This window comes from Oratosquilla oratoria, chromosome 15 (assembly GCF_046742065.1).
Source record: "Oratosquilla oratoria isolate Oo_2021 chromosome 15, ASM4674206v1, whole genome shotgun sequence".
NCBI classification, from domain to species: Eukaryota; Metazoa; Arthropoda; class Malacostraca; order Stomatopoda; family Squillidae; genus Oratosquilla; species Oratosquilla oratoria.
In genome coordinates, this window is record NC_134791.1 from 37,333,484 (window position 1) to 37,348,128 (window position 14,645).

General features: G+C 29.3%; 1 protein-coding gene across 1 annotated transcript in view; it reads left to right on the forward strand.

The window, feature by feature from the left end:
- LOC143033126 (serine/threonine-protein kinase dyf-5-like) overlaps window positions 1-13,715 on the forward strand; it is a 164,510-nt gene extending 150,795 nt beyond the window's left edge. The window contains exon 2 of the mRNA XM_076198331.1: window positions 13,636-13,715. Coding sequence (XP_076054446.1) covers window positions 13,636-13,715 — 80 coding nt within the window. The remainder of the gene's footprint in view (window positions 1-13,635) is intronic.
- The last annotated feature ends 930 nt before the right edge of the window (window positions 13,716-14,645 follow it).

Genomic DNA, 14,645 nt, shown 5'->3' on the forward strand with positions numbered 1-14,645 from the left:
TTTTGAATATGACATTATGACACATTAAACTTGTCATAATGTCATTATTCTAAACTTTCTTTAATCGTACATGTTAAAGATATTGCTAAGAGAATCTTCTAATCTTGTCAATATCAATATACATTAAAATTATTATTACTATTATATTCTAATCTTGACAACACAATAAAGTATGATTATTACCACATTCTAAATTTGTCATTATTTGTGCAAATAAAATTTATCATTAATCGCACACTTCTTACTATTAGTATATTCTAAACTTGTTATTATTAGTAAACTTTGAGGTTATCATAAATATTACCTTCTAAACTTATCATTAGTATATTCTGAACATGCCATTATTAGTATATTCTAATAATTCTTAGTATATTCTAAACTCGTCAATATTAGTTAACATTAATAGTATCTTCTAAACCTGTCATTACTAGAATATTCTATTTTTTTCATTATTAGTACACATCAAAGATATGGCATCAATGGTACCTTTTAAACCTATCACCATTAGTGTTCTATACTTTCCATTATTAGTACACATTGAAGTTATCATTAATAGTACTGTCTAGACTTCTCATTATACATATATTATAAACATGTCAATATTGGTATATTCTTCATTGATGTATGTTAGTATGTTCAAAACTTGTCATAATATATCATATGAAATTTATCATTAATAGGACGTTATCATTAGTATATTCTAAGTCTGGCAATATGCTAAAGTTGCCATTATTCTAACATTGTCATTATCATAATTTAAACTAGTATATTCTAAACATGTCATTAATAGTATATTCAAAACTCGTAATTATTAGTTAACTTATCATTAATAGTATATCCTAATCTTTATTATTGGTATATTCCAAATTTGCCATTAATTGTACACATTAAATTTATCATTAAAAGTACCTTCTAATCTTGGTTTTATTAGTACATTCTAACTTGGCATTATAAGTATGTTCTAAACTTATCATTAGCAAAAATTAAAGTAATTAATAGTACCTTCTAAACTTATCATTAACAGTACCTTTTAAATAGTATAGTATAGTAAATAGGATCTTGTAAACCTATCATTATTAGAATGTTCTAAACTTGTCATTATATGTACATATCAAACTTTTTAAACTTGTCATCATAATGTTTTATACTTCTCATTATTAGTACACATTAAAGTTATCATTAATAGTACTATCTAAACTTCAGTATATTCTAAACATGTATATTCTAAACATGTCTTCATTGGTATATTCTAAACTTGTCATCATTAGTATGTTCTAAACTTGTCATTAATACTTCATCTTAAATTCATCATTAATAGGACTTATCTTTATTAGTATATTCTAAACTTGGCAATATTATGTTGAAGTTGTCTTTATTATTATCATTTAAACTAGAATATTCTAAACATTCTAAACTAATGATAAGTTTAGAACATACTAATAAAAACATTAATAGTGTCTTCAAAATTCATCATTAACAGTACCCTTTAAATTTGTAATTATTAGTATATTTTAAACTCGTCATTATTAGTAGTATCTTCTAAACTTGTCATTATCGGAATATTCTAAACTTTTCATTATTAGTACCCATCAAAGATATCATTAATAGTGCCCTTTAAACTTGTCACCATTAGAATGTTCTATACCTTTCATTATTAGTACACATTAAAGTTATCATTAATTGTACTTTCCAAATTTCTCATTATACGTATATTCTAAACATGTCTGCATTGGAATATTCTAAACTTGTCATTATTAGTATGCTCTAAACTTGTCATCAATAGCTCATATTAAATCTATCATTATTAGTATATTCTAAGCTTGGTAATATTAGTATATGCTAAAGTTTTCAAACCTTGTCATTATTATTATAGTTTAAACTAGTATATCCTAAAGATGTCGTCATTATTAGTAAACTTAGCACTAATAGTATCTTCTAATCTTCTCATTATTACTATATTCCAAGTTTGACATTATTAGTACACAGTAATAGTACCCACTAATCCTGTTTTATTAGTATTTTCTAAACCTGGCATTATTAGTGTTCTAAACTTATTATTAGTGAAAATTAAAGTTATTAATAGTACCTTATACACTAATCATTAACAGTATCCTTTTAACTTGTAATTATTAGTATATTCTAAACTTATTATTATTATTACTTTATTATTATTATTACTTATTATTAGTATATTCTAAACTATTACACATTAAATTTATCATTATTAGTATTTTCTAAACCTGGCATTATTAGTGTGAAAATTAAAGTTATTAATAGTACCTTATACACTAATCATTAACAGTATCCTTTTAACTTGTAATTATTAGTATATTCTAAACTTATTACAAATTAAAGTTATCATTATCGTTAAAAACTTATCACTACTAAACTTTAATGTGTACTAATAAAAACAAGTTTAGAATATATATTCCAAACTTGTTTTTATTAGTACACATTAAATTTATCATTAATAGTTCCTTTTCAACATGTCGTTATAGGTATGTTCTATATTTGTCATTATTAGTACACAATAAATATATTAATTGTATTTTCACTCTTCATTATTAGTATATTCTAAAATTCTCATGATTACTACACATTAATGTTATCTTTAAAAATACCTTCTAATCTTGTTTTTGTTGTTATATTCTAAACTTGTCAGTATTAGTATATTCTAATTTTTTCATTATTACTCCTAGATTTTCTTTATATATTCTAAACTTGTCATTATTAGTTCATATTAACGTTATCATTATTAGTACCTTCTAAACTTATTATTATTAGTATATTCTAAATTCTAAATTCTTTCCATTATTAGTACTCATACATGTTCCTTCTAAACCTCTTTTTATTAGTATATTGTAAACTTCTGATTATTAGTACACATTAAAGTTATTATCAATAATACCTTCTAAACTTGTCAAAGTTAAATGCATTATCAATATATCTTTTAAACTAGTCATTATTAGTATATTACAAACTTGCCATTAATACTATCTTTTAAGTTTTCATTATTAGTATACATTGGTATATTCTAGTCTTTCCATTATTAGTACACATAAAAGTTATTATCTGTGCCTTGCATTATCAGTATATTGTAAACTTGTCACATTAAAGCTATACCTTCTAAACTTGACATCATTTGTATATTACAAAATTGCTATTTCTAAATTTATCATTATTAGTGCACATTAAAGTTATCATGCAATAGTACCTTCTAAACTTGTTATTATTAGTATATCCCAAACTTGTTATTACTGTATAAGCCTCATATACATGACTAGTATCGCCCACTTCCTCACTCAACAAAGGATTTACAAAGGCGGAGCATGCCGACAGGAGACCTTTTGATCCATATCTAGGTCGGATGCAAAAAAAAAAAAAAAAAAAAAAAAATAATATTAATAATAAATTAAAACTATAATAATGTAAAAATAACAAATAAAATACATAAATAAATGCATATGTATAGTTGAATAACAAACAAAAAGGTAAATAGTAAATGATTATAAATTATAACTCACTGTCCGCCGACAGTCAAGCATCAAACGCTGACCTAAGCACTCCTCTCAAACTTGCCGACTCAACACTTCGTGCTTGTGTGAACAGCACTGTCAACCACCAAACGACACAAACACACACACGAACACACGCGATCAATCTAGTAGCCACCCAGTACTGACATACGATATTACGTATACTGACGGTCCTCCCCTGGATATATAATTAACATGTATGGTAGTAGACATCAATACGTAATTAATGCAGTTGCCCCACCCATGTGGGACAACAGACAAACTAGAGATTAATGTTAAGATCACGATTAAAGGCAACTCAAGAACTTGTCCATTTGGCACTTCCGGAGAGGAAAACTCTCTGGCAAGACGCGGACCAGCGTCGGTTCTTGTGACGTGCCCTAGTGTTAAGACTGTGTAGAATGTGTAATCTAAGTTTCTTAAAGTGTGACGAATAAAGAACAAAACTTAAAAGGTGTATACCAAGTAACCCCTTTCTGGAGATGATGTAACGACCCCGTTACATCTTGTGTGTGCAAGTAACCCCTTTCTGGAGATGATGTAACGACCCCGTTACATCTTGTGTCTGCCGTTACACCCATCCCGTTACATCACTGGTGGCAGCATTTATCCCGCAACCCATCTTCTCCGAAGAGACTACGGTGTCCTATAAAGAAGAGACCAGTACCTTCAAACCCGTCCATTTTCTCCACCTACATTCAAGTACGAACACCACCCGCGCGGAACGAACCGCTCCCCACGAACAAGAACTTAGTTCACACTACACAATCCAGGGCAATCGTCACAACCGATTCCACACTACTAAAATCAACAATCTCAAGGTAACATAAATTTCTTCCACTTAATTCCAATATATTCCGTAATAATAACCATACATTACCCATTCAAACCATCCCTGATACTCGCTTTGTCTCCCTTTCCATAACATGCGAGCATAATTCATCCGCCCCAGAGGATTCACACCGGCTGCGCACAGACCCGCGTAACAGCCACCTCATCCCCCCAGACAGCATACCCACTTTCCACATCAACCACCCAACCTCTTTCACCGAACGTTGCCTTCGACTACTCCAATTGCAACGTCAGCAACACCACCCCCTGCCGGACATTGGCATACCACTCGATTCAGCTCACGGTATCAAGGTAACCATTATACCTTCAGATACCCACGTGCCCAACGCACGTAAACCTTACTCTATTCCATCTCATATATATATATATTAATTCCACATTTATTAAATTTATAAATATTTGGTTTCTCTCCATATATAAAATTTATGTACACCTTTTTCTTTTGGTTGTCATACCTTTCTCATAATTTAACCAATAGCTCTCATAATTATATGTTTCAACACTAATTATATTTTGCTTAATTTTTAAAACAACATATATTTATATATGCAATAACTTTACTAGATTTGACTATTACATAATATCACATTCATATGCATTCTTCCAGTTAAGTAATTCTTGTTTAAACTATATACATTTATATATACAATAACCTTTAATTGCTTTCACTACGTATTACCCGTTTATATTTAGATAGAACTTATACATTTTTATCAATGTAACCTATTTTACTGCTGTATTTTTATATATAACCAATACAATTAATTTTTTTTATGACAACCATAGTTAATTCTATTATAAGTATAATATCACAATAATTAACTCCTTACTATATCATATTATTTCCACATTTTATTATTATTATATGTATATATATATTTTTATGATTTTACATATGTAATCCCATTATACTGTATAACCGTTGACACCCTATACCCCCCCTCCCTTATCTAAGCATAACATATTACCCCTTAGTTACTGTATACCAAATATTTCTAATTTAACTATTTTAAACTAGACCACCCATCTCACCTAACTATTAAGTAATACATGCATCTCTAGTTAACCACTAACATGGCAACAGGAACGAGAAGCAAATTCAAAAAAGCGGTAGAAACCATCCTCTCTAAATCTCAAGAGGAAAACCCATCACGCAACTCAAAAATAGACAAAGACAATCCAGATCCTCACCAATTAAATCCACAGGTTAACATTACCACAAAGCCCTTAGACCATAACTGCTCACTTACCTCCGACCACGACGCCCCTAAGGCAGGTACCCCTACAATCACTCTTTATTTCTTAACCAACCCTCTCAAATAGACCCCTTTCACCCCTCACAACTACAACCACCCATTCCTCCCATCCATCCAAATATACAAACTACACCTCCTATAAGCCATAATCAGTTCAAACCCCATATCCCAACACACAATACCTCCCCTCACATTCAGCCACAGAACCAACCCTCTCAAATAGACCCCTTTCACCCCTCACAACTACAACCACCCATTCCTCCCATCCAGCCAAATATGCAAACTACACCTCCTATAAGCCATAATCAGTTCAACCCCCATATCCCAACACACAATACCCCCCCTCCCATTCAGCCACAGTACCAACCACCACCTAACCTTCCTCCAAACCCACAATATTATCCTTACCCACAACCTCAACCAACAATAATTAACAACTATCAAACCATTACCCCCCTCACAGAAATCCCAACCTTTTCCCAAGATAGTGGATTATCCATTAATGACTTCTTGACAGCATGTGACCTGATAATAACAAATATTATGAAAGTTGAGAATATACTATTATGGGTAAGTTTATAATATACTTACAATGACAAGTTTAGAAAGTTTAATGTATAGTAATGATGATACGTTAAGAATATACTTATAATGACGAGTTTAGAACATACTAATAATGAAAAGTTTACAAGATACTGTTAATGATAACTAATACTAATAATGATAATTATAGAACATAATAATAATGATCAGAATAAAGATACTATTAATGATAACTGTAATTGTACTATTAATTACAAGTTTAGAATATACTAAGAATATACTTTGAATATTCTATTAATGATAACCTTAAAGTGTACTAATAGTGAAAATCTTAGAGTATGAAAGATGATTACGTTTAGAAAGCACTATTAATGATAACTCATAATCACATGTTTAGAATATACTAATAAGGACAAGCTTAGAAGGTACTATTAATGATAACTTTAATATGCACTAATAATGGCAATTATAGACGATACTGATAATTACAAATATTAGAAGGTAATATCAATGATAACTGTAATGTGTACTAATAATGACAAAGTTAGAATATACGAATAATGACAACTTTGGAAAGTGCTACCAATCATGTGTATTAATACTAACAAGTTTAGAATATAATAATAATGACAAGTTTAGAATAATGGCAACTTTAGAATACACTAATATTGCCATGTTTAGAATATGTTTAATGAACACTATAAATACTATAAATAAAAAATTTGGAACATATTATTAATGATATTATTAATGATAACTTTAATATGTACTATTAATGACAAGTTTAGAATGGTAATTTTAATGTGATAAAACAAGTTAATAATATACTAATGAAGGTAATAATAACGATAAGTTTAGAATATACTAATGTTTAGAAAAAACTATTAATGTGTACTATTAATACTATAATATACAAGTAATGAAAAGTTTAGAAGATACTACTAACAATAACTTTAATATGTAGCAATAATAACAGGTTGATAATATACTGATAAAGAAAATTTTAGAATACACTAATACTAACAAGTTTGGAAGTTTAATGTGTACTAATAATGACAAGTTTATAATGTACTAACAGACAAATTAAGAAGGTGCTATTAACTATAAATTTAATGAGTCCTAATAATGACAAAATTTTAATATATACTAATAATCACAGGTTTAGAATATACTTACAATGATATTTAGAATATGCTAAGATTGACAAGTTCAGAAGATACTGTTAATGGTAACTTTAATGTTTAGAAATAATGACAAGTGTGGAATATACTAATAACGATAAGTTTAGAAGGTTCTACTAATATTAACTTCTAAACTTTGACAAGTTAATAATAACTTTTATGTGTACTTATAATCAGAAGTTTACAATATACTAATAATCAGAGGTTTAGAAGGTACAGGTATGTGTACTAATAATGAAAAGATTAGAATATACCAATAATTAAAAGTTTAAAAGGTACTGTTCAAGATAACTTTAATTTGTACTGATAATAAGCAAGTTTACAATATACTAATAAAGACAAGTTTAGAAGATAAATAATAAATTCAGTATATACTAATAGTAAAATACTAATAATAAAAAGTTTAGAATATGGTAATAACAACAAGTATAGAAGGTACTATTAATGATAACTTTAATGTGTTACAAGTTTAGAATATAGTGATAATGAGAAGTTTAGAAGGTAGTATTATTTACAATTTCATAATGCACTAATAATGAAAAGTTTGGAAGATATTATTAATGATAACGTTAATGTGTACTAATAAATACAAATTTGGAATCTAATAATAATAACTTTAATGTGTTATCAAAATAAAAAGTTTGGAATATACTGATAATGAGAAGTTTAGAATAATTTAATAATGACAATTTTAGAATGTACTTTTAATGATAACTTGAATGTGTACTAGTAATAGTAACCTTAAAGTGAATTAATAATGACATATTTAGAGTATACTAATAATAAGTTTAGAATATACAAATAAAGACAGGGTAAGTACTATTGATGACAACTTTATTATATACCAACGATGAGATGCTTAGAATATACTAAAAATGACAGTTTAAAAGGAACTATTAATGATAACCTTAAAGTTTAGTAATAATAACAAATTTAGAAAATACTATCAATGATAACTTTTCAATATACTAATAATGACAAGTTTAGAAAATACTATTAATTTAGAATGTGCTAATACTGAAAGGTTAATACACAAGTAAAAAAAAGTTTAGAATAAAAAGTAATGACAACTTTAGAAGAATCTAATATTGACATGTTTAAGATATAGCAATAATGATAAATTGAAAATATCCTATTAATGATAACTTAAATATGAACTAATAATGGCACGTAATAATGAGAAGTTTAGAAGGTACTGTTAATGAAAAGTAATAAAACGTTTAGAATAAAAGATAATGACAAGTTTAGAAGAATGTAATACTCACATACTTAGCAATAATGATAAGTTTAAAGGATTCTATTAATGATAACTTAAATATGTACAATTAATGACACGTAATAATAAGAAGTTTAGAAAGTACTGTTAATGAAAACTTTCATGTGTACTAATAATGAAAGTTTACAATATACTAACTAAGACAAGTTTAGAATATGCTAATAATAACAAGTTGAGAAGTTACTATAACTGTTAACTATAATATAATAATAATGACAAGTTTAGTGATAAATCTAATGTGTTCTAAAAATGACAAGTTTAGAATATACTAATATATAGGTTCTGAAGGCACTGTTAATGAGTGCTAATAATGAGAATTTTAGAATATACCAATAGTGATAAGTTTAGAAGGTACTAATAAAAAAAACTAATTTGTATTATTAATGAAAAGTTTATCATATAATAGCAACTTTTTAAAAATGAAAGTTTCCTGTCTACTAATTATGATAAGTTTAGAATATACAAATAGTAACAGGTTTAGAAGGAACTATTACTGATAGCTATAAGGTATTCTAAAAATGACAAGTTATAATATACTAACATTGGCATGTTTAGAATATACCTACATTGAGAAGTTTAGAAGGTACTATTAATGAAAACTTTAATGTGTAATAATAATGAAAAGTTTAGAATATACTAACAATGGCAAGTACTGCTAATATTAAAATGAGAAGTTTAGAATGCAGTATTGATGATAACTTTAGTGTCTACATGTTTAGAATATACTAATAATGACAAGCTTACAATGTGTCCTAATAATGACAAATTTAAAAGGTACTACTAATAGTAACTTTAATGTGTATTAATAATTAAGAATATACTCACAATTATAAGTTTAGAAGGTGCTATCAGATATAACTTTAATTTGAACAAATAAGGACAAGTTTAGAACATACTAATAATGACAAATTTAGACCGTTCTATGAATAAATAATGTCATGTTTAGAAGTTACTATTAATGATGACTTTAATGTGCACTAATAACATGTTTAGAATATACTAATAATGAGAAGTTTAGAAGGTACGATCAATTATAACTTTAATGTACTAATAAGGAGAAGTTTAGAATATACTAAATGACAGGCTTAGACGGATCTACTAATGATATATTTAATTTGTACTAATAATCACAAATTTAAAATGTACTATTGATGACAAGGTTAGAATATTTTAAGAACGATAATTTTAATGTGTTCTAATAAGAAGAGGTTTATAATATCCAAATAATGAAAAATTAGGAAGGTATTTTTAATGATAACTTTAATGTCTACTAACAATGACAAGTTTAGAATATAGTAATAATGACAAATTTAGAATATACTATTAATGATTACTTACATGTGTATAATATACTAATGATGTCAAGTTACTGTTAAGGTAGAAGGTACTGTTAACGTGTACTAATAATACTAGAATATACAAATAATGACAAGTTTAGAAGATACTACTACTAATAGCTTTAATATGTATGGATAATGACAAGTTTATAAAATACTAATAAAGAAAAGTTAAAAAAACAGCAATAATGACATGTTTAGAAGGTTATATTAATGATAACGTTAATGTGTAATGACACGTTTGAATTATATTAATAATGCAAAGTTTAGACAATATTAATACTATCAATGATTTGTTTTGAATAAACTAATAATGTCATGTTTAGAAGAGACTACTACTTTAACATGTACTAATACTCACAAGTTTAGAATATAGCAATAATGACAAGTTTAGAAAAATGATAAAATTTGGAATATATTAGTTTTGCCAAGTTTAGAATATACCAAGTTTAGAATCTACTAAGATTGACAAGTTTAGAAGATACTCTTCAAGGTAATTTTAATGTGTAGAAATAATGAAAAGTGTGGAATATACTAATAATAAGTTTAGAAGGTTCTATTAATGATAACTTTATTTTGTACTAATAATGACAAGTTTAGCATATAAGTTTACAAGGTACTATTAATGATAACTTTAATGTGTATTAATAAATACAAGTTTCGAACATATTGATTAAGTTTAGAAATTACTAATAATGACAACTTTAGAAGGTAATATATATCATAACTTTAATTTGTACTAATAATGACCAGAACGTACTAATGACAAATTTAGAATGTACTATAAATGAAAACTTTGATGTCTTCTAATAATTAATGTTTGAAAAATACTAATATTGAAAAGTTTAAAGGCACTGTTAATGATAACTTTAATATGTACCAATAATCACAAGTTTATAATTTTGTAATAATGACAAGTTTTGGAGGTTATATTAATGATAACGTTAATGTGTAGTAATAATGACACGTTTGAATCATATTAATAATGCAAAGTTTAGAAAATTCTGGTAATAGCAAAATCAGAAGTTACTATTAATGATAAATATAATACGTACTAATAATGATTAGTTTTGAATAACCTAACAATATCATGATTAGAAGACATTACTAATGGTAACTTTAACATGTATTAATACTCACAAGTTTAGAATATACCAATAATGACAAGTTTAGAATAATGATAAACTTGAGAAATGATAAACTTGAGAAATCTGCTAATAACCACAGGTTTAGAATGTATATACAATTAAAGGTTTAGAATCTACTAAAGATTGACAGGTTTAGAAGATACTCTTCAAGATAACTTTGATGTGTAGAAATAATGAAAAGTGTGGAATATACTAATAATGATAAGTTTAGAAGGTTCTAGTAATGATAACTTTATTTTGTACTAATAATGACAAGTTTAGCATATAAGTTTACAAGGTACTATTAATGATAACTTTAATGTGTATTAATAAATACAAGTTTCGAACATATTAATTAAGTTTAGAAATTACTAATAATGAAAACTTTAGAAGGTAATATATATCATAACTTTAATTTGTACTAATAATGACCAGAACGTACTAATGGCAAATTTAGAATGTACTACAAATGAAAACTTTGATGTCTTCTAATAATTAATGTTTGAAAAATACTAATATTGAAAAGTTTAAAGGCACTGTTAATGATAACTTTAATATGTACCAATAATCACAAGTTTATAATTTTGTAATAATGACAAGTTTTGGAGGTTATATTAATGATAACGTTAATGTGTAGTAATAATGACATGTTTGAATCATATTAATAATGCAAAGATTAGAAAATTCTTGTAATAGCAAAATCAGAAGTTGCTATTAATGATAAATATAATACGTACTAATAATGATTAGTTTTGAATAACCTAACAATATCATGATTAGAAGACACTACTAATGGTAACTTTAACATGTATTAATACTCACAAGTTTAGAGTATACCAAGACAAGTTTAGAATAATGATAAACTTTGGAATATATTAGTAATAGCAAAATCAGAAGTTGCTATTAATGATAAATATAATACGTACTAATAATGATTAGATTTGAATAGCCTAACAATATCATGTTTACAAGAAACTAGTAATGGTAACTTTAATATGTATTGATACTCACAAGTCTAGAATATACCAATAATGACAAGTTTAGAATAATGATAAACTTTGGAATATATTAGTATTGCCAAGTTTAGAATATACTAATAATGATATGTATACAAGGTCCTAATAATGATAACTCTAATGTGTTCGAATAATGAAAATTTTGGAATACCCAAGAAGATATGTTTAGTATATAATAACACTGATATGTTTCGAACACTGACAACATTAGAAAGTATTGTTAATGATGATTTAATAATGAGGGTTTAGAACATGACCTATTTTATCATGTGATGAAAAATAGCCGTGGTTTGCGACCTGGAGGAGCGCAACATCCATAGTTGACATCGACTGGCGGAGACCCTCATTATGTGGACCTGGACATGTAGCCGAAAGGGAATGGACGCCACGTGGTACCAAATTAATAGTCTCAAATGGTGTGGAATAGGCCTAGTGAACCGGGAAATAGTGCTCAAGAAACTCAATTTTTGCCTCGAAACTCTGATATCAACCTCGATCGACCATCGAAAGGAAATGGACCCTGACTATTGAATAATTCTAGAACCTTCCCCAGGAAATTTTTGCCAATGGCTACATTAAATGTAGGAATATTTAGAGGAAAGGAGGAATTGATATTAATGATAAAGGAAAAGAAAGTCGACATACTTGCTTTATGTGAAACAAGACTTGCAAGAAAAGGCAGAAGGGTTTTGCATGATAACTATCAGTTCGTATATAATGCAAGAGCAGACATTAGCACAAAGAATCACGAGAGTAGAACAGAAAAACGAGAGGATTCTGGCTTTCTGACAAAAAAAAAAGTTTCATAAAAGTCTACGCACCGCTCAAAGTCGACCATCAGAAAAAAAGAAGTATTCTATGAATCCCTCCAGAATGTTAAGAACGACTTATCATACGCCGAAAATGTAGTTATCATGGGTGATCTGAATGGACACATTGAAAAAGATCGCAAAGGATTTAGTACGGGTAGAAAAGCATACAGCAACAAATACACCGACAAGCCCATAATTCACCTTATGTTAAAACATAAGATTTTTCAGAGATGTAAAAAACATAATATTGATGTCATGCAGTTCAGACCACAGGCTAGTCGTGGGCAAACTGAAACATGCCAAATCAAAACCTCTGAAGTGTATAGCCATAAAACGATTTTTTGAACAGAAATATGAGAGATGAAGGCTGTAAAGAAGCATTCCAATGCAGATTGAGAAAAAATAGTGCCGAAGATGCTGGAAGAGAAGATTTGGTAGGTCGCCTTCCATTCGGCGATCACAAGACTTGACAAAGAAGTTATGCAATACTTATACAGTTGGAAGAAAAAATAAACACTCTAGTGCAGCGTTTCTCAATCTTTTTACCTTTGCGTAACCTTTAGAATAAATTGCATGTCTTAAGGAACAACTGAAAAAAACATATCTTTCTCATTTTGATTTCATCGTAATAATAGGTTAAATAGGATGATGCATAAGAATGCTTTGTCCTTTACTTTCAGGACACATTTCCTGACACAGACATCAAGGTCAAAGGTGAAAGCATCGTGCAGAGTCTCCTTACCCACCTATCTGTCACAAAAGAAACACTTGTCAACTGAATGTTGTGGCCGGTCAACACTATGACGAGTGTACTTCTTTGGGACATCTGCAATGTGTTCACAGAAGAGTTTCCTCTTTTCGGCTCGAAACAGTTGGATCTTGTTGTATTTGAGTCTATACGAATCATACCACCTGGCTCTGTAGTGTTTGAATGTTACTTGAATACCTTCACCATCATCTAGTTTGAAGAGATCTATAGTCAATGGCAAACATCCGATCTTGCTGAAGGCGAGGAGATTGTCTGCAGGATTCTGGTACCCAGAACCTCTGGTGCTACACTTTTATTCAGCTGAACAGCGTAGTTTCTTCAAGGCGTCTATCTGACATAGTATGCACTGGTCCCTGTTGACTAAGGCGACGTTGGGAGAGATTGACACTCGGTGTGGCTTAAGCGCTTTATTCAGGTGGTTACTGGTGCGTCGGCATAAGGACTGTCATGGCGTGCCCCCCCCCCCCTCCCGCGGGGGACCGAACGCGAAGGCCTAGCAACGTGCGTACAGAGGTATGACTCAACTGTCCGGGTATGATACAGCGTGAGAATCTGGATGACTGAGTGCCCTAACAGCTTAATTAATTAATAAAGGTTTATTGTATAAAATATGTACAGAGATATATACATTAATATACAATGCGGGCAACAGCCCGCCAGTGGGGGAGTTGTCGTGCCCTAGTGGGTGGAGGGTGAGGGCGTGGGGAGGTCAGTGAGGAGGGGTCGCCGCCCTGAGCACCCCAAGCATCACGTCCATGGGCGTGTGGCGGACAAGGAGGGCAGCTCTCGCTGCCCGATTGCTGAAGAGTCTGCCTTCTGCAGGGTGGGCGGGGGTCTGCGGCGTTGGTCGGAGGGCCTCCGTGGCCGGGCAGCGATTTTTTTTTTTTTTTCCACGAGACTTGCGGACCCCAATATGAACTCATTTGCATACAGCCAATCA